Source organism: Sapajus apella, unplaced genomic scaffold (genome assembly GCF_009761245.1).
Source record: "Sapajus apella isolate SASKATOON/1434 unplaced genomic scaffold, GSC_monkey_1.0 scaffold43, whole genome shotgun sequence".
In the NCBI taxonomy this organism is placed as follows: Eukaryota; Metazoa; Chordata; class Mammalia; order Primates; family Cebidae; genus Sapajus; species Sapajus apella.
In genome coordinates, this window is record NW_022436983.1 from 3764236 (window position 1) to 3788790 (window position 24555).

General features: G+C 58.6%; 1 protein-coding gene across 3 annotated transcripts in view; it reads left to right on the forward strand.

Moving 5' to 3' along the window:
* Positions 1–24172, forward strand: part of TMEM201 (transmembrane protein 201) — a 25770-nt gene extending 1598 nt beyond the window's left edge. Inside the window, exons 2-12 of one of the 3 annotated variants that reach the window (XR_004275818.1) lie at positions 5987–6107; positions 6905–7099; positions 8477–8653; positions 10485–10837; positions 11254–11454; positions 16644–16876; positions 19036–19107; positions 19708–20007; positions 20217–20275; positions 20959–21096; positions 22334–24172. Coding sequence is in view for 2 of the 3 variants with exons in the window: in XM_032300311.1 (XP_032156202.1) it covers positions 5987–6107; positions 6905–7099; positions 8477–8653; positions 10485–10837; positions 11254–11454; positions 16644–16876; positions 19036–19107; positions 19708–20007; positions 20959–21371 (2065 nt within the window). In the remaining variant the exon portion in view is untranslated. Of the gene's footprint in view, positions 1–5986; positions 6108–6904; positions 7100–8476; positions 8654–10484; positions 10838–11253; positions 11455–16643; positions 16877–19035; positions 19108–19707; positions 20008–20216; positions 20276–20958 lie in introns of all 3 variants that reach the window. The other 2 variants (XM_032300312.1, XM_032300311.1) reach the window with 2 other exon arrangements.
* The last annotated feature ends 383 nt before the right edge of the window (positions 24173–24555 follow it).

Consider the following 24555-nt stretch of genomic DNA (forward strand, 5'->3'; position numbering starts at 1 on the left):
AAAAAAAAAAAAAAAAAAAAAAAAAAGAAAGAGTGGGTGGGTTTGCAGCTTCCGAAAGGGATGCAGGAAGCTCACACACTTGGGTAGAAGGGGTGAAGGGACTTGCCAACTCAGCAGCAAGTGGCAGAGCTGAGATTTGAACCCTGACCGTCTGGCTGGTGTGTTTGTTCTTCCTTAACACATAATCGGTGCTGCTTCTCTCCTCCAGGGGGAAAGCAGGGAAAAAGAATTGCAGGTGGTTGAGTCACAGGCTTCCCAGAGGAGGAAGGGATGGGAGGGGCATCAGCTGTGTCTGGTGGATGGGCCAGATGTGACTGAGGAGGGTAGGTGGGGGTTGAGGGACCCCAGCCCATGGGTCCTTAACTACCCAAGTCTCTCTATGTCCGTTTCTCCTCGATTTCTGGAAACTGAGCATCTGTAGGACCAGCTGGTCCAAGCCGGTGGTTTTATACCCCGGGGACTGAGGTCCACAGACCTCAGGTGATTTGCTCAGATTCCCAGAGCATGTTGGCAGCTGAGCTGGTCCAGCACCTGGTGTTCTCCTGGACGATGCTGCCTCTCAGCTAACCCAGGATGGGGGATGTTGCCCCGAGGATCAGAGCCTGGGTGAGGGCGTGGCCTCCCAGCCACATAGCACCTCCGTTGTGTTTATTGAGGCTGGACACTGCAGCCATCCTCAGGGGTCCTGTCTCCCCTTCCTGCCCTGCTGGCCGCAGCTTTCCATCTCCTGGGAACAAGAATTTGGGGCCTTGGAGAAGTATTGGACTAGCTGGTGCCTGGAAGTCCTTTCACGCCCCTGATGACATCAGCAGGTCATGGTGTGATGCTGGGACCCTGCTGTGGATTGGGCCGAGAAAGGTCAGCCCTTCCCAGGAGACTTTAAGATGTCCTCACAGAACACTGCATTTCGCCTGGCAGTCATAAATTGGCCACTGTCACAATTCAGAAGCCACACCAGCCTAGCAAGAGGCTGAGCCTTCCTCCCTCCAAGGAGGAGAGTGCCGTGCCAGCCAGGAAAGAAGCATGGACTCTGACCGCAGTGTGGGTTTTGAATGACCCTCGGGAAGGCGTGTAAGGAGAGCTGTTTTTGGAAGGCGACTTGGCTGGGTGGGTGTTTGCAGGCTCAGCATAGAGATGGCAGAGAGAAGGATGTAGAAGGAGCGGGCAGGTCAGCCCCTCCTTGTGCTTTAGGACTGGCAGAGGCGCCTGGGGAGGAGGCCGCTTCTCTGAAGGACTGAGTCCTCCCACAGCCTCAGTCAGGGCCCACCCTGGCTCCCCCACGCATGGAGTCCTCTCGCCCCCATGATTGTTACTGATGGGAGCAGCTGATGACAACTGTAAGCACCGCACACTGTCTTCTCATGAAACCGCCAGGGCATGCCCTACTGTTCTCCCATTTTACAGATGAGGAAGCCAAAGCTTGGGGAGGTTGGGCTACCTGCCCCACATCATCTGGCTGTCGAATGGTAGGGCCCTGCCTCGCACCAGAACTTGTCAGCCCAGCTTCCAGCTCCGGGGCTTACAGAGCACTTTGACTGCTTCTCTGCACCCATGGGAAGCCACCAGGGTCAGCACAGTCAGGGGGCAGACGCCCCAGTTCCACTTCCCTGTGTCCAGGCCATTGTGAAGGCTGTGGCTTCCTAGGCCTCCCTGTTGCCTGGACACTGCTGCTCGGGTGCCCGTCCTCAGCCCTTTTCAAACGGTGCCCAAGATCCGTGCCCTGCCAGCACATCCCTGCACATACACCGTCCTGCCTCCGAGGCTTTGTTGGTGTTTACCAGGATTGTCTCTTTTCTAGTATTTGGGGACAAAGAGGATGCAACCTCCCAGAGGATATGCAGCAGAGCCTCGTTCTGAAGTCAGAGTCCCCTGTAATGGCCCCTCCTGTTTCCAGACTCACCCTTCCCACTCACTCTCCTACTGCGACACGCTCTCCCTGAGCGACCACTGCACCCTGGGCACACACTGGGTGGTCCCCTCCCTCTGCTGTTTGTCCTGCTGGCGAGCACAGCTGTGCTTCGGGGCGACAGCAGATGCACCGATTATTGGCCTCTGTCCTGTGGCATCTGTCACCAGCTGCCCTGTGAGGTCGTCACTCTTGCCTTGCTCATGTTGCATCTCTGCCAGCCTAGCGTGGTGCTTGCTAAACTGATGGGACGTTCCACTTGCACCACGCTGGGGTCTGTTCCCCAGAAGGGTGGATTTGGGGCATTTTCCATCTTGGTGTTGGAGTTACTGCTGTGGATTTAAGTGTGTTTTCTTGGAGACGGGCTAGAGGCCTGGCAGTGCTACGTTCTGAATTGCATTTTGATGCTGCTGTTGCTGAAGCCCAGGAGGCCCCTTCTCAGGTCCTCCTGGTTCAGTGAGACATGGCGTTGCCCACCTAAACAGGAAGTGCAGGCAAGGAGCTGCCTGGGAAGCTGTCCTGGGATGTCCTTGTCAGAGGCTGGCCTCTGGCTCCCTGGGTCCCTGCAGGAACCTGACTCTCAGTCTTTCCACCCCCACTGGGGCCAGCACATAGTGTCCAAGGTCCCAAGCAATGCACTGGGCCCCTGTCTGAGGAGGCTGTGATTTCTCATGGCTTGGCAGAGACTCTGGGAGGTGCCCAGCCTGCTATGGCCACTGAGCTCCCCAGGGCAGGGACAAAGCCCCATCCAGTGCCATTTCCAGCAGGTGTCCGATTCCTGACACGTTCCTGGGCCAAGGACCCAGGGCTAGGCTCACACCTAGAACAGAGCCCCTCCCACCTGCAGGGAATAGTGAGGCGTCGCGTGGGAGCTTTGTTTTAATATTTGTCTGGGCTCAGGAGTGGTGTCATCATTAGGGACACATGCCCATCTTGTTTACCCTTAGTGTGTGTGCTGGGCTTGTGGGCAGGGCAGGTACAGAGTGTGCAGCTACCCTACCCTGGCTTTTTCTGAGGGGCCCATCTCCCCTGGGCGACCTCAGGCTCCCCAGGGGCTCAGCATCAAGCTAGCAGGAGCTGGGAGAGTGGCCTTCAGGCCCTCGTGTCTGCCCACCCAATGGGACCCATAGGCTCAGCTGCTGTCCCCCTAGAGCTGGGACCGTTGTGGGCAGGGGTAGCCCCTCCCGGCCGGAGTTCCTCTCTTGCCTGTGTTGCAGGGACATTCTGTCATGTCACCTTAAACCTTGTCCACCAACTATGGTTTGTCCCAGAGCCAAGTTAAGGACGGAGTCTGCTGGCTTGCAGAAGAGAAGTGGGCTGAGGATTTTCCAGGGAAACTTGGGGGCATCTCCCAGAGCAAAAGCAGGGCCCAGCCTAGGCTGGCTCAGAAGAGGTTGGCCCAGATGCTGCCTCAGCAGGCTTGGCAGAGGCCAGAGGCCAGGACTGCCCCCACCTGCTTGGGGACCTTGTCTGAGCCGTGGACAGTGTTTCACGTTCAGTCACGTGTCTGAAGCCGCCGAGCTGGCACCGGGGGGCCTGCAATTCATGCCCAGCTCCCCGTCACCCCCTCCCTACCTGCCTCTCGGGAACTTTCAGGGCTCCCCCTCAAAGGCACCGTGGGAAAGGACCCCTGGCAGGTAGGGCCCACCTGACCAAAGTGGTCGGCAGCTGCTCTGGCCCTGAGAGAGCCCACGCCCAACTCTGGCAGGGATTACCAAGGGCTGAGAGTGACAGGAGCTGGAGCCACTGGCCCCAGGGACAAGAGCTAATCCCTTGCCTCCCCCTCCACTTCCAGGCTGGCGCATTCTAGTTGAGTGGAGCCATTTCCCTAGCAACAGAACTGGAGATTCCGAGTGGAAACATGACTTTCTGGGGTGGGCGGGGCTTCATGGCAGGCGCCCTGGACCAAAGCCACAGTCCCTGCTCAGCTGTCATTGGTCCCCCAGGCAGGCTCAAGGGTTGACCTTCCTTTTCAAACAGAGTAAGAGAGCTGAGGCACCCTTCGTGGGGACAGGAGGCCCATCACCCGAAGGCAGTTGGGTGCAGAGCCTTGTCCTGGCACAGGGTTCTGGGGTGGGGGGTCAGTAAGCAGGTCATCACCCATCAGGATACGCCCCCGTGCACAGATACAAAGAAGCCTGTGAAACAGGTAATTAGCACAGAGCAAGCCACACGCTTAGTTGCTGGGAATGCTAGATTTGGGCCCTCAGCCCAGCAGCCCTCCGCATGTCCCAGAGCAGGGCTCCTGCGCTGGCTGTTTGTGTAGTCGGCACCCGGTGGTGCTGTCCTAATGCCGAGCACTGAGGGCCTCCCTGCTTTCTCTCATGGGGTCCTCACAGTGGCCTCTCCTGGGGCAGGGATGCTCAGCAGCTCCCTTGGACAGGTGAGGGATGAGACGGTGGCCCCAGGAGGGAGAGCCGCTCCGAGGCCTTGTCCAGTGCCGTGCCTAGCAAGCTGGCTCCGTTTTGTCGCTGGTCTGCAGGCCTCGCCTACTGTCTCCATGCTGTTGACAAGATGCAGCAGTCCCTGTGCACTGTGAGGGCTTGGGCCTGTGCTGGGGCAGAAGTGTGGGGTGAGAAGGGTGTGGGCCGAGACTGCTGTGGAGATGCCAACTGCCCTTGTGGGCCCTGGGCCTTCCCGGCGGGACCTGGTCCCAGCTCCCCTGTTCTCCCAAGCTTCCCCACCCTCCGTGTAACTAGGCTTTTTTGGGTATTACTCTAGGCCAGGCACTGTTAAGTTCATACCACGAGCGGTCCCTTGTGAGGGAGTTGCTTTCGTCCCCAACTGACTGGTGATCAGAGACTCTCTTAATCTGCCCCTAGTCAGGAGAAGCAGGTGGAGGGGAGGGCGGGCAACCGCAGTGGTGTCAGAAGTGGAAGCCCTTCTTCCCAGGGCCCAGCCTCCCTTCCAGGCCCCTAAAGAGCGAGCTCTTTGCAGAACGCACCTTTCTGTCTTACATCACCGCACCCTTGCAGCATGCAGAAGTCGGGGGTGCTGTGGTTGCCCCCACTTCACAGACGTGGGCACTGAGGCTGAGAGTGCAGGAACCTCCTGGGGCTCTGTCCTCCTTTCTCTGAGCAGCGCCTCAGGGTGAAAGGCCAGAGGGCCATGCTTTCTGGTCCTGTGGACAGGGGGGCCGAATATGCAGGGAGAGGCTGCCGACTGTGGCAGGGGCCCAGGCATTGCCCTCGAGCTGGAAGTGGCCCCTGGGGGAGAGATGGGGATTAGGAGTGGTAAGGCTGGGGCACTTGTCTAGGGTAGAAGGGGGCCCAGAGCATGGATCCCCCAGTGTCTGGGCTGGGATTATCCCGAGGCCCCACCTGTCACCACACCTGTGGCCAGCAAGGGCCGCTGTTCCTTCCACCAGAGAGGGTTGGCCCCAGCCTGGGCAGCTGTCACTTGCTGCCTCCCCTCAGCCTCCTTTGCTCTCACACCCTGGGACTCGGTCTCTCTCTCTCTGTCTCTTTCTCTCTCTCTCTCTCTCTCTCTCTCTCTCTCTCTGTGTCTCTCTTTCTCTCTCTCTCTCTCCCCCTGTGTGTCTGTGTCTCTCTCTCTCTCTCTCTCTCTCTCTCTCTGTCTCTCTCTCGGGAGCACAGGAGACCCCTTTCAATCTGGAAGCTCCGTGGAGTGCACTGTTTCTGCAGCCCAGGGTGGAGGACCTCGTGGGGGAGGGGTGGTCCTAGAGCCTGGTCCCAGTCAGCCCTGTGGCCTGGTGGGCCCTGGCCCCTATTGCCTTCCATGTGTGAGCCCCAGGCCACCAGGAACTGGTGACCCTGGGTCCCCCTGCGGCCACGCTGGTGTCTAGGGATCTGGTGAGGCTCCAGCTGGCCTCCTCCCCTTGAAGGCTGAGAAGCCCAAGTTGGCCTGGCCTCCTCGGTGGACGCAGCTGCTTCCAGTCTGCGTTCATCTCCCTCAGAGCCCTTGTTCCTTCTGCCAGCCTGGGGCCCACATCTCCAGCTTTGCGTCCCCAGATCCCAATCCTGGCACCCTTTTCCTGGTGGCCCTGGGGCAGGGTATGGAGGTCCCCTCCAGCAGGTGCTGGGGTCTTCCAGGCTGACCCACTCTTTCCTTGGTCCACAGGATGAAGCCAACGCACACAATGGTCAACTGCTGGTTCTGCAACCAGGACACGCTGGTGCCCTACGGGAACCGCAACTGCTGGGACTGCCCCCACTGCGAGCAGTACAATGGCTTCCAGGAGGTGTGGGGCCAGGCAGGCGGGCGGGCATTCGGGGGTGGGGCTCCAGGAGGTGTGGGGCAGGGGGGTGGGTAGGTGGGGGATCCTGAGATTTGCACCTTGAGGCCACCCTCTTCCCCTGCGTGCCCTGAACGTGGCATTTTGTGTACTTTGTCCCGCTGGATTCTCACTACTGCCCTGGTGCTGCACCCTCACTTGAGGAGGAAACCAACGCAGGCAGATTTGGGGCTCACACCCAGATCTTTCTGGCTCTGCATCTCATTCTCTGTACTAGATCAGGGCTAGCAAACCTTTTCTGCAAAGGGCCAGATAGGATTTTAAGTTTTGCAAGTCGTTTGGTGTCTGTCACAACTGCTAACCCTGTCAAGCCACTGTAGATAACACAAGAGTAAATTAGCCTGGCTGTGTCCCAATAAACCTTGATGGCAGAAACAGGCAGCTGGTCCACGGGTCACAGTAGGCTGTCACCTGGAGCAGACCAGGGTTTGCAGACTGAGTTCTGAGAGGGTAGGGCTCTGAGGATGCGTGCTGGCTAGAGCATGTGGGTGGGTGGCGGGGCTGGAGACCCTGCTCTGTGCTGGGCTAGGTGGCTTCACTGGACCTTCGGGTTTCATGGAGATGTCGTGAGAAGAAAACCAGCTGCTGTTCTGTGCAAAACAAAAAGAATGGAGATGTGTGAGATCCACCGCCACCTGCCTGGAGCGGCCCCCCAGGGACATCACCAGGCCTGAGGCAGCTGGGAAGGCCTGCCCCACCCAGTGGGGCTCCCCGCTGACCACGAATCCACCTCTCTCCCGCAGAATGGTGACTACAACAAGCCGATCCCCGCCCAGTACATGGAGCACCTGAACCACGTGGTGAGCAGCACACCCAGCCTGCGTGACCCGTCGCAGCCGCAGCAGTGGGTGAGCAGCCAGGTCCTGCTGTGCAAGAGGTGCAACCACCACCAGACCACCAAGATCAAGCAGCTGGCCGCCTTCGCTCCCCGAGAGGAGGTGAGGCCGGGTCGGGATGAGAGCGGCCCTGTCTGGGGCCAGGGCTACTTAGAGCAGCGGGGGACAGGCACATGCTGGGTGCCTGGCTCTGGGCCTCTGGCCCCTGCTCTGCCAGACAGCGGCTTTTCTGTCCTGTGTGCCCAAAGGCCCCCCCTCACCCTGGCCGCTGCCAGCACATTCCAGGGTGTGTGAGTTCTGTCCCCATTGGAGCTGAGCTGCTTCTCCCCGTGTCTTATGGTCACTGTCCTCTGGGTTCCAAGCCTAGGAACACTGTGGAAACCTCAGCACCTGCCAGGCCAGAGGAATATTCCCTGGACAGTGGAAAGAAGGGGCCTTGGGCTCCAGGTGGGGCCCTGTTGGATGGACCCACCCTGTCCTGATTCTCTGCATTAGTCTTGCCTTCTGGCGGCCCCGGCAGTCTGATGTGGGGTTGGTGGAGGGTGCCTCTGGCTTCTGGGAGGAGGAAAAGGAAGCTAGACACTGCTGAGAGGCTTGGCATTAGGAGGTGGGCCGAGCCGGGAGCCTCGCCTCGCCTGTGCCCACTGTGGCATCCAGGAGCCCTGCTTCCTGGCTGCTCCTGCCTGCCCTCGGCCATCCCAGGGGGTCCTGGCACCACAAGAGGCAGGTCCCAGCTGGGGCCTAGAGACACTGGCTTTTCTGGGGTCCAGCCTGGGAGGGAGGGAGAACAGAGATGAACTCAGGCCGAGGCAGAGATGGGAACCTGCGGTAGGGGAAGGCAGGGCTGACTTGGCAGCCAGGCACCTTTTCGGTATGCTTGGTCCCAGCAAGAAATCACACTTATGACCTCTCGAGCCTGTAGGCCAAAGAGTTTGCTCCCTCAGAAACAGGGAGGGAGAGGTGCATTGCTCCATGTCTGAGGGGAGAGAGGGAGGGGACATGTTTTCTGGGCTATTCTGGAAGCTGAAAGAAACCTTTAAAGCAGCAGGCCTGGCCAGGGGATCTCTAGCATTCAAAGGGAAGGGCCAGCACCATGGTCTGGGTTGTCTGTCAGCCCAAGCCCAGGTGGTGTCACCCCGCAGCTACCTTCCCCTGCATTCACCCAGCTTCCTGGAGGTCTGCGTGTGGGGAGCAGGCTCTGAGTCCTGGCCTGCGGGTGCCTCCCTGGAGCAACAGAACCTCGTTAGCCCTGTGGGCCCTGCCCTGGAGTGGCTCTCACTCCCGGCAGCCCACATGACCGTATACAGTGGGCATTTGTCCTGTTGGGCAGAGGGGAAGCAGGTTCAGAGTAGGGTCAGCTTGTCCCCTGTCACCCTCCTAGTAAGTGGCAGGTCAGGATCTGATTCCATGTCTGACGTGTAAGGCAGAGGCAGCTCAGCCACCCCTCAGACGCGAGCCTGTTCCCCCCGCCCCCCGCAGGGCAGGTACGACGAGGAGATCGAGGTGTACCGGCACCACCTGGAACAGATGTACAAGCTGTGCCGGCCGTGCCAGGCAGCCGTGGAGTACTACATCAAGCACCAGAACCGCCAGCTGCGCGCCCTGCTGCTCAGCCACCAGTTCAAGCGCCGAGAGGCTGACCAGACCCACGCGCAGGTGGGAGGCAGCATCCACAGAGTGGCGGGAGTGCTGAGTTTGTTCAGGAAACCCTCCCAGAGGGCCGGGCCCCAGTGACCAGAGGGTAGCTCTTCAGAGCTGAGCCCCTTTATTTTTTATTTATTTATTAATTTATTTTTTTTCTGAGACACAGTCACATTCTGTCACCCAGGCTGGAGTGAAGTGGCGTGATCTCGGTTCTCTGCAACCTCCTCCTCCCAGGCTCAAGGAATTCTCCTGCCTCAGTCTCTCCAGTAGGTGGGATTATAGGCATCTACCACCTCACCCGGCTAATTTTTGTATTTTTTTCATAGAGACTGGGTTTCGCCATGTTGGACAGGCTGGTCTTGAACTCCTAAACACAGGTGATCCACCAGCCTCGGCCTCCCAAAGTGCTGGGATTACAGGTGTGAGCCACCACGCCTGGCCAAGCTGAGCCCCTTTACTCTGGGGAAGCAACATGCCCATGGAGCCACCTCCCTACCCTGACCCCAGGCCCTTCATGTCATTAGCCAGGCGGGTGTCCCCAGGAGAGTGACTGGTAGCACCATGCATTTGTTAGGTACGTTTCTGAGCATGGGTTTTGGGGTAGCCCTGCTGTTTCTGAGCACTTTCCTGGAACTTGCATTCGTCTGCCTAGCCGCCTTGGTAATGCACTCTTAGGCCCTGGACCCATTTACAGCTATGGAAACCACACTCAGGAAAGCTTGCACCGGGCCGTTGTCTAAAGCCCACACCTGGTATGCAGTGGCCCCAGGGTTTGAGCCTGGAACCATCCGGCTAAAACTAATTGTTGTCATATTACTCAGTTGAGGGAATATTCTGTTCATTTAAAAAATCAGATATGGGAGCAAGGGTAAGGAAAATCTGGAGGCCGAGGTGGGCAGATCACCAGGTCAGGAGATCAAGACCATCGTGGCTAACATGGTGAAACCCCGTCTTTAAAAAAAAAAAAAAAAAAAAAAGGAAAATCTACCCGGACAAAGAAACTGCTGTCCACCCCTTTGTGTCCCCAGATGTGACCTGGGTCTGATTGGTATATGGTTTCCAGTCTGTGGCTGGGACATAACCACACCACCTCTGCCCTTTCACACGTTTGTGTGGCCAGGCACCAGGTGGACCCTGTCGTGGGAACTTTGGTTCTCATTCTGACTGCCTCGTTCCTGGCTTGAATAACTTACTGCTGTACTTTTAAGGTTAACTTGCCACAGTTACCTGTCCATTTGTGTCAGTTCCAGTTAAAATAACAATAGGAATTTTTGGTGAGAACTCAAGAAAACAATGGAGAAACGCTTATTTGGAGGCCAGACACAGTGGCTCACGCCTGTAATCCCAGCACTTTGGGAGGCCAAGGCGGGTGGATCATTTGATGTCAGGAGTTCAAGGCCAGCCTAACCAACATGGTGAAACCCCGTCTCTACTAAAATACAAAAATTAGCCAGCTGTGGTGACATGCACCTATAGTCCCAGCTACTTAGGAGGCTGAGGCAGGAGAATCACTTGAACCCAGGAGGCAGAGGTTGCAGTGAGCCGAGATGGCACCACTGCACTCCAGCCTGGGCGACAGAGCGAGACTTTGTCTCAAAAACAATATAAATACAAATAAAACATATTTGGAGAAATAAAGTCACTACAATATGGAGAGACTTCTTAAAGGAGAGTGTGGTAGGGCAGCACTCCTCCTCACCCAGAGGCTCGCGGGCCAGTGGAACTGAGCCCAGGATGTGTGGGAACGTGGGTCCAGCCAGAACCCCACACAGAGTGGCATCAGTGATGGCAAGGGGTGGCTCCGTGGCCGTCTCACTAACCTGCCTCTCTTCCTCCTTTGCAGAGCTTCTGCTCCTCCGCTGTGAAGTCCCCAGTCCAGGTCATCCTGCTCCGTGCCCTTGCCTTCCTGGCCTGCGCCTTCCTACTGACCACTGCACTGTATGGGGCCAGTGACCCCTTTGCCCCAGGTGCCACCGTGCCCTTGGCCCTGCCACCTGGTGGCAATGGCTCAGCTGCACCTGACAATGGCACTGCCCCTGGGGCTGAGGGCTGGCGGCAGCTGCTGGGCCTGCTGCCCGAGCACATGTTGGAGAAGCTGTATGAGGCCTGGGCCTTCGGGCAGAGCCATCAGACGGGCGTCGTGGCGCTGGGCCTGCTCACCTGCCTGCTGGCAATGCTACTGGCGGGCCGCATCAGGTGTGTGTGGGGCCGGGGCCAGCAGTTTGCGGGAGGGGAACTGTGTGCTGGATCACTGCCTAGGGCAGGGGCCAAGAGACCCCATGGGGTGTACAGCCCTAGGCTGAACTCCACCATGTCACTAGTACAAGGCTTGGTCCCAGGGGCTGGGAGTCATTGGTTAGGTAAGGCAGCATGGCAGATGCCGTCTGAGTCAACCCCCTGCACACCTGCTGTGAGCTGGGGCCCAGTTACCTCCTCTTTCCTCCTCCGGCTCTGTCAGGGTGATGATAACCACCTGCCTCCTGTGTTGTGGGGGCTCACATGGGAGGCTCTGGGGTTCCCTGAGTGGGAGCATGCCTTGTGAGTGCTGTGTCCACATTGCCCCTCCTCACTGGTCTTATCCTGCCCTCGGTGACCCTGTTGCTTCCTTTCAGGCTTCGGAGGATCGACGCCTTCTGCACATGCCTATGGGCTCTGCTGCTGGGACTGCACCTGGCCGAGCAGCACCTGCAGGCCTCGCCCAGCTGGCTGGACACGATCAAGTTCAGCACCACGTCTTTGTGCTGCCTGGTTGGCTTCACAGCGGCAGTGGCCACAAGGAAGGCGACAGGCCCACGGAGGTTCCGGCCCCGAAGGTCAGAGAAGCAGCCGTGACTGCGGGGGGAGGACACGCAGATGCACAGGCCCAGGCTCTCCCGGTCCGAAGCAGCCCCTCTCTGCCCTGCCTCTTCTCACCTGGTCACTCCCTCCCACCCCCAGCCTTGAGCCCCGGGTCCTGGCCCAGCCCCTCCACTGCCTTGAAGAGTCAGTCTGCCCCCTTTTTCCTTTCTGGTACCACCACGATCCCCGAGTCTCCTGTAGTTACTCGCCACCACCGCCACCTCTCTGGCCAAGGCCCTTTCACCGTCCTGGTGACTGGAACGTGGGCAGCACCCACACAGGCTCTGACCCATGGCTTCCTGCTGGCAGCTCTGGGCACCCCACACACACACACCATGCCATTTTCTGGCTCTGACACTGTTGGGGGAGGTGCCTGGTTCTGCTGTCTTCCCCTCTGAGCCCTGGCACAGGGCCGGTGACAGTGGCTGCAGGCTGGGTCCCTGGCATGCCCTGACTGTGCAGCAGAGTGAGCCAGGGATAGCACAGAGCCCACACCTCGCCCCCACTTAGCACCTTCGGTCTGTCCCCTTGGTCCTGCTTGTGGCCGAACTGGCCCTGCCAGAGGTGGTGGAACTGTGAAGGATGCAGGGCTGTGGCTTGGCCTCCTGCTCTAGGACCCTCCTGAATCCCCAGGGATGGAGAGTGTGGTTCTTGGGCCCAGCCTGGCCTTTGCCTTGAGTTTGGGGAGCGAGAGCCTGCCTGAGACGGGCAGTCGGAGCCTGTGCTGATGTTAGGCAATCTGAGGTTTTCCAAGGGTAAGGGGCCCAAGGCATGCAGGACCTCAGTAACATCAGGTCATTGTCATCCTGTCCCGCCCTGGCCTGTCATGAGCCTCCCCGGGCCCTGGCAGTGGCTCACTGAGGCTGTCCAGCCTCCTGCTCTCCATGGCCCTCTGGGGCTGCTGCAGCCCACATGGCCCAGCCCCACTCTGTCCTCCAAGTTGGGGGAGGGGGCAGCCCACAGACCCCCTCCTCAATAACAAGGCCTGGCCAGGTCTCAGCTGTTCCCAACCTTCAGTTTGCTGTCTATGAAATGAGGCAGACCCACCTCCAGAGCTCTTAGCTGCCAGCCTCAGTGGGGTGGGGATCACATAAGGTGGCTCATGAAGATACGCTCTGGAGGTCAAGGGGCTGCCACGTACAGAGGAAGTTCCTGGCCTGGGGGTGCCAGTCCAGAGTGGCCTGAGGCTGTCCCCTGCTGGGCACGTTCCTTCTGGCTGTGCACTCCCTCAGGGCCAGCATGTCCTGCCGCTCGGCTTCCGGCTGTGGCCGGGGTATGCCAGCTGCTCTCCTGTGCATTGGAGCCCGGGGGAGGCAAGAGCAGATCACAGGTGCATGAGGGTCACACCTGCCACCTGGGTCTACAGGGATGGAGGGGGCAGCTGCTGGGCCCCACTGATGTGAATCCACCATACCTGGGGGTCTCAGAGGCTGCCCCATCCCAGTGATTGGGTGGCAGCTCGAACTGTGCAGTTTCACAAGTGAGGAACCCAGGTGCATCGGGGGACCCCCGGGGGCTTCTGTGGCCTCTGTGCACAATGGGCTGTGTGGCTTCAGACAGGACTCAGCTTGTTCTGTGTGGAGCGTGAGGTGAAAAACCTCTCTGAAAAGCTGTGGATGGGGTCGTGCTTCCCGCTGATTCTGCAGTGAGGAGTGTGGGGTTGAGCCGAAGTGGCCCTCAGTGGTGTCCGTCTGAGGGGCAGAAAACCGCCTGCCTGTCCATTCACCCTGCCTCCCACCCGAAAAGAACCCATCTGAGGAGGACGTTGGCGGAGCCAGGGCAAGAGGAGGACGTGGCGGAGCCAGGGCAGGAAAGCGTCCTGTGGGCGGGGCGTGCCATTGCTTGCGTCTCAAATCTTCGGTTCTCGAGGAAGTGTTGACAGTGCGATGCTAATTTCTGCTTTTCTTGGCATTGGGTAGAAGCAGGACATCTGTGTGTATGTGTGTATTTAAATTAGATTATTTATAATAACCAGAGCCAGCCCTCGCGCTGGCCGGGATCCTCCTGCCGAGTTGATGGCACTCCTGCCCTCTGCTGGGGACCAAAACGACATCTCGGGAGGTGTCTCTCAGCTGAGTGAGGATTCCTGCCTTTTTTAGAGTTTGGCTTGACTTTTTAAATTATCCATCTGTCCCTTCAAGTTACACTACGTGGAGAAAATGCTAGCACCTTCGAGAGTTGGGCAGTAGCTGAGGGAGTGCAGGCACTGCTGTGCTGTGGCTTGTTGACCAGGCATGTGTCACCCCTGCCAGGGACCTCTTCTCCTTGCAGGGGACTTGGGAGGGCCAGGCCATCAGACCTTCCAGAGTCCAGGTGGGGTCATCCTAGGTATGGGCGACCATCCCTGAGACATGAGTGAGGTAGATTCAGCCATACCCTCAGACCTGGGGCCCCTACCCGGGTGGAGCAGGCTCCCCGTGCGCCTTGCCTGGGAGCAAACCACTACGACGCAGCCTCCATGCCGCACCTGCCACGCCCCACCCTGCCCAGGAAAGAACCCGTGACCTTTCTGTCTGTGACTGTTGCCGAGTCTCTGTCTCGTGTTGTAGAATTGTGGATAACTGTCTAGTGACCCTCTCATCACTGTAACCATTGCTCCCGGCCTAGATGTCGTGTTTTGGATGCCGTGTCTTCAATAAATGCCTCTGGGGCCCTGCTTTTACCCGCTGGCGTCAGGTCCCGCGTCTTTCTTCTTTTTCGTTCTTTCAGAAGGGCTTCTGTGCCAGGGCTGGGGTGGGCGACTGTGTTTGGGGTATAGACACATCAACAGGAGTCAGGTTTGGGAGCCAGTGACAATGACACCGGCTGGCTCAGGGGGCCCGGCTCGCCTCGCTTGCCTTTCTGGATCGTATTTTCTCCGTCTCAATAAACTGCTGCTTAAAACGTGGTCTCTCCTTCCACTTTTGACGTGGGCTGGGATTGGATCAGAGAAGACCAGATGCCTCCCCTTGGTGTCAGATGAGTGTGACTGGGGTGCTCCCCAGGGCAGCATCCTGGCCTGATCCTGGGCTCTTAATCCCTCCCTGAGACGAGGTTTGAGGGTACTGGGCAGTCTTGGGGGATCTCTCACCAAAGGAAATGTCAGCAACTTTGGAGTTCCCCAGGGCCCAACAGATTGGGCCCCTTTAGCTGGGGGAGGCTCGCTGGGGCCCCCGTGCAGAGCCTAGCCCCTCATGCGCAACCCTGCAAGCGATTTACCAGGTCTTGCTCACTGAGTGATGCTCCCACATATCACAGTGAGGGGTCAGACTGCCAAGGAACTCCCGACAGCACCATCTTCAGTGGCACTAAACTGGGAACAACAGTACCTGTGCCAGGCGGTCAGGAGATTCAGCTTTTAAGCACTGAGGCAGCCCCAGGCAGGGTGAGCAGGAGCTGGGAAGAGTGGGGACACGCTGGCAAGACCCAGCCACTCCTGCTGGAGCCCACCCTGGGGGCCGGGAGCTGCGGGGCCCAGCTAGCCACCTCACCCATAGCCCACTAGGACCTTCCTCTCATTCGTCCCCCAGCGGTGCTCACAGATCACTGGGGGTGCTGGTCACCCTTGGCTGACTCTTGGCTACATCTGAGCTGCTGGGTGGAGGGGGCACAGGAAGCCCAGCGCAGAGCTCTGCTGCCATCTGCTGGGGGGGCCTGCTCGAGGCCAGAGTCCCGCTGCCCCACAAACACCCTCCCACAGAGGATCATGCCCCAAGGTCCCAGCCACACCTTTGCTGCCCCTGCCTAAAGTGTCCTCAGGACCATTCCCTGAAGTCACAGTGCTGTCCTGCCAAATGCTACCACAGTTCTAATGAGACAACAGAAAATCTCATCTTCTGTGTAGAGGTGGAGCCTTCCCTGCAGTCTTGGGGCAAGGCAGTGGGCACTGGGCCTGGGAAGCATCGGTCAATGGATGGGGCATGTCTGTGTCCAGTCCGGCTGACCGGCCCTTCGCCAGGGTCCCCAGCTCAGCTTCTGCCTTGATGCCCACATTCCCCGAACGCTAGGCCTCACCTTTGATTGCGAAGTCCAGGTAACCTCCTGGTACCTTGGAAGGCATTAGAAAGGTCACACGAGTCTCCAGGAAGTCACAGCTGACCCCTCACTTTCCTTATACAACTTTTTTAGAGGGAAGCTAGCTGGGAGGTTGGTGGCATGTGGCTTGGCATTCAGTCGTGATGGGCATGAGTCCCTTAGCCAGCCCCGGCTCCTGCAGGGCCTGGGCCAGCCTGTCCGCTCACCAGCACGTTGTCCGCTGGGCTCATTTGTCCCTTGGCACCGAGGTAAGGCTGGACCCCCGCAGCTCCATCCAGACGGTGGACTAATGTATTAACTGCCTCCGTCCCCCTCTCCCTTCTGTAATTGGGTGCCTTAATCAGAAGCATGGTTGACGTTCTGGCGTGGGGCCATCGGGTCCTGTTGTGTGATTTGTACCATCTCAAGTTAAAGAGACACTGTCACCTTCCGTCTTGCGGGCAGCCTTGTGGTCGTCGATGGGTCTTTTTAAGTTCAGTTTTGGTGTCGTCCCGTGAGAGCCTCTTCTAAGGGATTCCAAGGCCTGGCTGCCCCTGAAGATCTGCTCTACCAGGAAATTTAGAGGAGTTTCTGGAGTGCGAGGCCAGAGAGCAGGAAGGAGCCTCCCAAGGGCAGAGCTGTGGGAGGACTTCAGGAATCACGCCTGGGAGCAGAGTGCTGGGGCCTGACTTCCTGTGATCCTGGCCCATCTGGGAGATGAGCCAGGGTATCCCTGAGCCTGGCCACTCTGAGGAGGCTCTGGGCACAGAACAAGAAATGGCAAGGAGCCCAAGTCCATTAACCTTCATTGAGTGCCTAGCATGGGGCTGGGCATTTTTGCTTCAAGGCAGAGGGGTTGGCACGAGGTTGGCAAGGACGACAGTGTCACTTTAATACCGAGACTCGTAGTGGAAATAGTTTGCTGTGAGCCAAGGGGTAGGAGGGGGCATGCGGGGAGGGCTGGGTCTCACTGGCCCCTCCCAGCCACCCGCTCCTAATGGCATGAATGTGGTTGAATTGCTTTTCTGCTTTAACTAACGCACGCCTCCTCTGGGACCCCAACTTAGGCCCCCGCCTTGCACCGTGGGAGAGGGGTGGGACTCGCTGTCCAGGGCTTCCTCTAGGACCTCGCTGACCCTCTTCTTCTCCCATGCCTGACGGGCCCTTGCAGGTCCTTCCCAGGAGACTCTGCTGGCCTCTTCCCCACCAGCCCCAGCCTGGCTATCCCTCACGTGAGCGTCGGAGGCTCTCCAGCATCTCTGTTCATCCCCAGCCCGCCCAGCTTCCTGCCTCTCGCCAACCAGCAGCTCTTCCGGTCTCCTCGACGGGCCTCGCCCTCCTCATTGCCCGGCCGCCTCAGCCGGGCCCTCTCGCTGGGAACAATACCCTCTTTGACTCGAGCAGGTAATGGATTCCCAGGCATTGGCAGACAGGGCTGGGGGCAGCTGGGACAGAACTGTGGGTGGGTACATATCATAGGGAGGGCCAGGAAGGGTTAGTGTTCCTGCTACAGAGACAGGCCGAACGGAACTTTGAGCCTCAGTTTCCCCACAAAGAAATGGGGCTAGTTAGGCATAGGTGGCTCATGCCTATAATCCCAGCACTTTGGGAGGCGAAGGTGGGAGGCAGGCTTGAGGTTAGGAGTTCAAGAGCAACCTGGGCAACATAGGGAGACCCTGTCTCTATGAAAATTTTTTAAAATTTACCGGGCACCGTGGCATGCACCTATAGTCCCAGCTATTTGGGAGGCTGAGGTGGGAGGATCACTTGAACCCAGGAATTGAAGCTGCAGTGAGCTATGATCATGCCACTGCACGCCACCCTGGGCAACAGAGCAAGACCCTGTCTCAAAAAAATAAAAGTGGGGCCGGGCGCGGTAGCTCACGCCTGTAATCCCAGCACTTTGGGAGGCCGAGGCAGGTGGATCACAAGGTCAAGAGATCGAGACCATCCTGGTCAACATGGTGAAACCCCGTCTCTACTAAAAATACAAAAAATCAGCTGGGCATGGTGGCGCGTGCCTGTAATCCCAGCTACTAAGGAGGCTGAGGCAGGAGAATTGCCTGAACCCAGGAGGCGGAGGCTGCGGTGAGCCGAGATCGCGCCATTGCACTCCAGCCTGGGTAACGAGAGCGAAACTCTGTCTCAAAAAAATAATAATAATAATAAATAAAAAAATAAAAGTGAAGTGCCCAGAATTGTCACATCAGCTGGGAAGCCCAGCACGGTCCCTGAGTCCCAGCTCTGGTGATGTGACCTTGACTAGGTGCGTGCACCGTGCCATGCCTGATCTTTTCCTCTAAAATTGGAACACGCCCCTCAGCAAAGGGGGCCGCTGCAGTGATTCTGGGGGAGGAGTTGCTGATAACAGCAAGGCCCTCTCCTCTCGTGTGGTTCAAGGGCAGGCCGTTTGCACACGCCGAGGTTGATATTAGGATGGTTTTGCTTTTCCCCTAAGCAGAGATAACCCCCCTGTTTTCAGTGCACCCAGCCTGGTGGCACATGAACTTGGGGTGGGAGGTGCCAGGAGCAGCCCTGCCCTGGGCCTGAGCACTCCAATGGAGGTGGCGGAGCTCAGGGACTTCTGTTTCAAGCCCCTTAGGAGGGGTGTGGCAGTCCCAGGGCCGGTTCAGGCCTCCAGGACTGGGCCCTCTGCTCATAAAGAGGAACAGGCAGTCAGTCTCCCTGTTGAGGCTCAAGACAAGGACACAGAGCGGCCTGTCTGGGGTGGCAGCAGAGGTCTGCAGGGCACAGGCTTGTCTCACAATGTCCAGTGACAGACAGGATCACAGTCTCCATGGCCAGGGTGGGTTGGAGGGAGGAGTTCTTAGAGACATGCTGGGCCAGGCTGCAGCACTGTGGCCAGAATGCAGCTTGCTGCTTCCCTCTGTCCTCACTCTGCTCCTCTGCACACACCTCACCCCTGCGCCCTGCAGCCCATGCCTGGCAGGAAGACGGCTTCTCCCAGCATCCACAGAATGGGTTCTAGAAGAACCTGGCTGGTGTGCTGGGGTCATGTGACCACCCTTCCCCAGCCTATCCCCTGGCCCGGTGAGGGGAGGGTTACCTGGGTGCTGCGAAAGACCCTTTGGTGCCCGCAGGCGGCAACAGGACGCGAAGCAGCCTCCGGGTCCCTCGTTCAGCTCTCAGCCAGCCACTTAGAAACGGGGCCCCTGCTCTTGGGGTGCATGTGCCTCACTTAGGAAAAGGCAGCGTGGTCGGTGTTCTCTGGGGTGGAGTCTCGGGGTCTGCCATGAGTGGAGAAAGTGGGACTCGATGGCTGGAAAAGCAGGGCCTTGGAAGAAGGGCACGGAACAAGGAGTGGGCATTATGCCCGGGGCCGACTCTTACCACCCGCCACAAGCCTGAGTTTCTTTCTCTGCAAAAAGAGAGTGTGCCCAGCACCCTCAGATGGCAGTCCAAGGGACCCGTGAGCACCTGTGTTTTCGTGAAAGTGTGTTTGTAAACAGCAAAGTCTGGGTTGGGATTTCAGCAGAGCATTTGTGGTGGCCTCTACGCGTCATCCACAGGCCTGACGTGTCACCTCTTCTGTCTGTCTCCAGACTCAGGCTATCTGTTCAGCGGTAGCCGCCCACCATCTCAGGTGTCTCGATCTGGAGAGTTTCCTGTTTCAGGTGAGGAGGACAGATCGCTAGGTGGGGGGCAGGGGACAGCATGAAACAGGGCTTTCCAGAACACCGTGGTTGTGTAAGCCTCTGGGTCAGACAGACCCCGTGTGTGTGTTCACATCTCAGCCCTGGGCCGGTGACCCACATACCTGTGCCTCAGTTTCCTCTTGCACAAAATGGGAATGACAGTCGCCAGGATCAGATGATATGACACTGCTCTACCGTCGTCACCGGTAGTCAGGACTGGAGCTGGCGTACCAGGTGCCAGCTGGCAGCAGGGCCTCGGGCAAGCTGGCCTTGCATCTCCAGGGTTTGCTGCTGTCTGGCCTTGCTCTCAGCTGAGGATGGTGCCTGGGGCTTTGGATGGAAATCAAGGGCAGGGGGGCCATGACTGAGGCTCCAGGACCTCTCCCCTCCCTTGGGTGCCTGGTCGGGGGCAGCCCTCTCCTCCCTCAGCTTTACATCAGCTTCCCTCGCCCCCAGTCTCTGCACCTTTCCTTTCTTCCGGGTTAATAGAAGAAAACCCCCATTAATGAAATAGCGTGTCGTAGCGCTCCCGTGACAGGAGCCCACGTTCGCATCATCTTCCTCTCTCGCTCCCTCCAGATTACTTCTCTCTGCTGTCAGGGAGCTGCCCCTCCTCTCCACTCCCTTCCCCGGCGCCCTCCGTGGCCGGCTCGGTGGCCTCCAGCTCCGGCTCTCTGCGCCACCGCAGGCCCCTCATCAGCCCTGCCCGGCTCAACCTGAAGGGACAGAAGCTGCTGCTGTTCCCGTCACCCCCTGGAGAGGCCCCCACCACACCCAGCAGCTCCGATGAGCATTCGCCTCACAACAGCAGCCTCTTCACCGTGGAGCCGCCCCAGGTGTCCCGGAGGCCACCCCTGCAGGACACGAAGCACGCCCTGGGTACGGCCTTCTGACCGCCCTGAGGGGCCGAGGGAGGGCCTCTGCTGCCAGGAGGCCTGGCTGGGGGCCGCGGTGGGGGGTCTTCCTTCCTCTGACTCCAGCGTGCACCTTCCTACTCTGGAGCTCTAGGCACCCCCCTCTGGCTCTAGTGACTCGAACCCTCTCGGACATTGCCCTCTACTGGCTGATTTCATTTTCTCCTTTTGCAGTTGACCTTCAGGGTCCTCTGTTCCTTGGAACTGGTCGAAAACACACCACGCATTGCCAGGTGCGTGTGGTCAGATACTGTTTCACTCAAATGGTGGTGCACTGCAAAGCATTTAACATTTTTAAAGTTAGCCCCCAACCTTTAAAATCTACAACTTTCACATGAAAGTGTAGATTTCCTTTTTGATTTTTTTGTTTGTTTGTTTGTTGAGATGGAATCTCACTCTGTCGCCCAGGCCGGGGTGCAGTGACTAGATCTCGGCTCACTGCAACCTCCGCCTCTAAGGTTCAAGATATTCTCCTGCCTCAGCCTCCTGAGTAGCTGGGACAACAGGCACAAGCCACTACACCCAGCTAATTTTGTATTTTTAGTAGAGATGGGGTTTCACCATGTTTCCCAGGCTGGTCTTGAACTACTGGCTTCAAGTGATCCACCCGCCCCGGCCTTGGAAAGCACTGGGATCACAGGCGTAGCCACCTCACCGAGCCTCGAATGTTTAGATTTCCTGTGTCTTTTATGGTGTCAGAAGATCTGGTCTCCTTGGGCCTGAATACTGGCAGGCAGAGATGGCAGGCCAGTTGAGCAAGGACCTGGCCCCCCACTGCCCAGGGTGGATGAGTGGCTTGGGACAGGCTGGCTCCCCACTTCCGACAACTGTCCTTAGAGGTGAAGTGCAGCTGCCCCACATCTGTCCGTGGGGGGAGCCATGAGCACCACTGAGATACACATCCTTCTTCCTGCAGACCTGAGATCCAAGCTGGAAAGAGGCAGCGCCTACAGCGGCCGCTCCATCAAGAAAGAGGACGACTCTTCCCAGTCATCCACCTGTGTGGTGGACACCACCACCAGGGGCTGCTCAGAGGAGGCCGCCACCTGGAGAGGTCTGCACCCGGGCTATGGGAGGGGAGTGGGGTGGGCACGAATCCCCAGCCACCGTCTCCCCTGCTGGGTGCAGAGTGCAGACAGAGAAAGAATCTTCCAGGACATTGCAGTCCCGGAGCAGCCAGCAGGTAACCCACCCAGCGCCTCTGAATCCTGGGTCAGGCACTCAGCAGCCAGCATTCCCACCCTTGGGACTCGGGCCCAGATCTGTACAATTCCAGTAGCTTCTGGCCCCAGGCAGCTATTTAAATCAATTGAATTAAATAAAGTTTGAAATGTAGTTCCTGAGCTGCAGTAGCCACACTTCAAGTGCTCAGTAGGCACCTGTGGCCCTTGGCTGCTGTTCTGGCCGGAAGTGCCTAGAGAGCCTGGGTGCTCTGGGGCCATGTGGCACCGGGGCTGCGGCCCCGCACCAGGTACCAAGCTGCCTGGCTCAGATCCCAGGTTCTCTGCTCAATGACTGTCGGCACAGGGACAAGAAACCAGATCAGGGGTCCATATCGTCACGCCCCAGATGGGGAAGAGGAGATGTGTGTTGAGGGAGATGGACAGATAGCAGGAAGGGCTTTTCCTGGGAAGGTCATTTTGCACTGGCTCTTGAAGCCAGTGCTGCCTCCAAATCAGGCCAGGCTGGAGGGTGGCCTAGCAGCTCGGGGGCCTTGGTGAGAACGCAGGCTGTGGCAGGCTGTGGCAGGTGGACCTGGGCTGGCTGCTTATTCCCTTGGAGGCTTGGGTGGGGGTGCTCCTGCCCCAAACCCCCATGTCCTCATCTGTAAAGTGGCTGTCATGGTCACTGCCTCGTCGCCTAGGCCCCACCTCATGACAGCCCAACTCACGGCCTTCCTGGCAGCTCACAGTTAGGAAAAGCTGTGCCTTCAGGGAGGCAGGGATGGAGGGGTCTTTCCTGCTAGGGAAGCCTTTGGCCAAGAGAAGATTTGGGGGTGAGCTTCACCAGCCTGGGTGAGCACCCTGGGCAGAGCCTTAAGCTCCCCACAAACTGCATGTTCTAGGGGGCTGCTCAGCTGCACAGCAACCCCACCCATACCCCGTGTTCTAACCAGGACTCTCTACGACCTCACCCACACCCCGTGTTCTGACCAGGTCTCTCCGCGGGCCCACCCACACCGCGTGTTCTAACCGGGACTCTGCGGCTTCACCCAGACCACATGTTCTGACCGGGTCTCTCCACGGCCCCACCCACACCCCGTGTTCTGAGCAGGTCTTCCCCCTCTGCAGGTCGTTTTGGCCCCTCCCTGGTCCGGGGCCTCCTGGCCGTGAGCTTGGCTGCCAACGCCCTCTTCACCTCGGCGTTTCTGTACCAGAGCCTGCGCTGACCCGCCGTCAGAGCCCCTCGGAGGGGAGCAACCCGGTGCCTGCTGCTTCACCACTGCCGGCCTCAGGACCCTCCCTGGAGGGGCTGCCGCCTCTGCCCTCATCTCCAGGGCGCTTGACCTCACTGGACTGTGAGCTGTCCTCAGGACACCTGCCCCTCCTCCCTACCGGACTGTAGGGCTGTGTGTCTGGGGTCACACACTCTGCCCGCCACCTCCTTGGCTGACATCGGTTGTGTTTGGTGCTGACACTGATCCCGAAGCCAGGGAGCCCTAAGGGCTGCATGACCCTGGGGTGCCCCCCATGTTTAGCCCTGCCTGGCAGGGACACCAGTACTACTGTATCTGCAGCAGGAGCTGCCCGGCCTGCCTTCTAGCCCCACGACCACAGGCGTGGTCACATCTGTGTACTGTACTCCCCTGTCCCACCTGGGGCCACCTCAGAGCCCCACTAAGCTGAAGGCCCCCTGGGGAAGAGGGTGGCATGGTCCTTGTTGTCTGCCCCATCTCGCCCCTTCCTGTGGGGTGGGCAGGATGCCCTGGAGCCTCAGCGCTCCCGGGCCTGAGCTGCCAAAGCCCAGCTGGGCTTCCAGGACGAGTGCAGGCCCCTGCCCTGCCCTCCCCTGCCAGATGTTCCCCTGCTTTGTGACCTCTGTTGACCTTCCAGGAAGCAGCCCCATTACCCCCAAGAATGCAGAGCCCTGGCCCGCCTTGCCTCGTGTTTCCAGGCCTGCACGTCTGGTCCTTCAGCTCTGCATGGAACTGCAGGGCAGAGTGGCAGGGGGCCTTCAGATCTCAGATGAGACTGCACCCCTTTGCCCACCCTGCTGGGCACCTGCCTCCCTTCAGCCCCTGAGAACCCTGTCCTCCCCTGGTTTTCCGGCCCCACTCCCCTGATGGGGCTCCTTCCTGGCACTGAGAAGGGTCCTCCTGATGCTGTGAGGCAGGGGTAGGGACTGTGCACCCATAGCTATCAGAGCCCCCACCCTCACCCCTGCCGTCCCACCCTGGACCTCAACACGAGCCTGGGGCAGTGCGTGTCTGCTGGTCACGTGCTCGTGCCGGCTCTCTCGGTGGATTCTGAGACTCACTGCAGGGTGGGAGGAAGGGTCTTCACTCTGCCATTCAGGGATAAAGTTTAATTTTATTTTTCTACACATTTTGCCAGGTTGGGCATTTTGCTAGTAAGCAGGATGCCCCCAACTCTCCCTGCCATGGAGGATTCGTTTTTTTAAGCTTTGGGTGCTTTTTTAATACTTTTTTTATGTGGGGAAGGAGTTTGCTCTGACGTCACCCTCCTCTCCCCCGACTCCTGTCCTGAGAGATATGGATGCTGCCTCCTGCCCTGCCCACCCCCTAAAACGTGGGGGGTGGGGGCCTGGGTGGCCTCAGGACTTTTGAGTCCAGCTGCCAGTAAGGGTTCCAACTCGGAGGCAGCACCTACAGTCCCCATTTTTGTATAGTGGGTGTGTGTGCGTCGAGTTTTTTTTATTTTTTTGCTTAATAAAACCAAACTCCATTATCCAGTGCCCTTCCTCTCTGGCTCTGAGGGTACTCCCTCCTCTCTGCCAAGCAGCCTGGCCTCTCCTGCCTGGACCTGTGGTCCCAGCACCCCCCAGAGCCAGGGGACAGGCCTGGCAGGAGGGGCTTTTACTTATGTTTTGTTTCAAACAGAAAACACAACCTTATTTTTCTTTACAAAAGCAAAAAAGGAAACCAAAAAAGATAGAGCCTCTGAATCATGCCTGCTGTCTGTCTGTATTCGTTTGCTTGGGCCCCTCCCGGGTAGGGTCCCTGTGAAGGGGGACTCTCATCCACTTTCTCTTTCCTCTTCAATGTGGGGCTCTGGGTGTGGGGGGTGGGCACAGTGTCCCTGGCGGAGCTTAGGAATTTGAACAGGAGACTCGCTGCCTTGCTGAGCCTGGGCCGGAAGGGCACCCCAGAATTTGCTGTGCAGAGAAGGAAGTGTCCAGGCAGGAAGCACTCAGCTCAGCTCTTCAGAAAAGCCTGACCCCACCCGCCATCCCTGACTCCTTTCCCCTGGCTGCAGAGGCCAGGTTCCGCATGTGAAGAACACCTTGTCTTACACCCTGTGACTCCAGCAGCTGGGCTGGGCACCGGCACCTG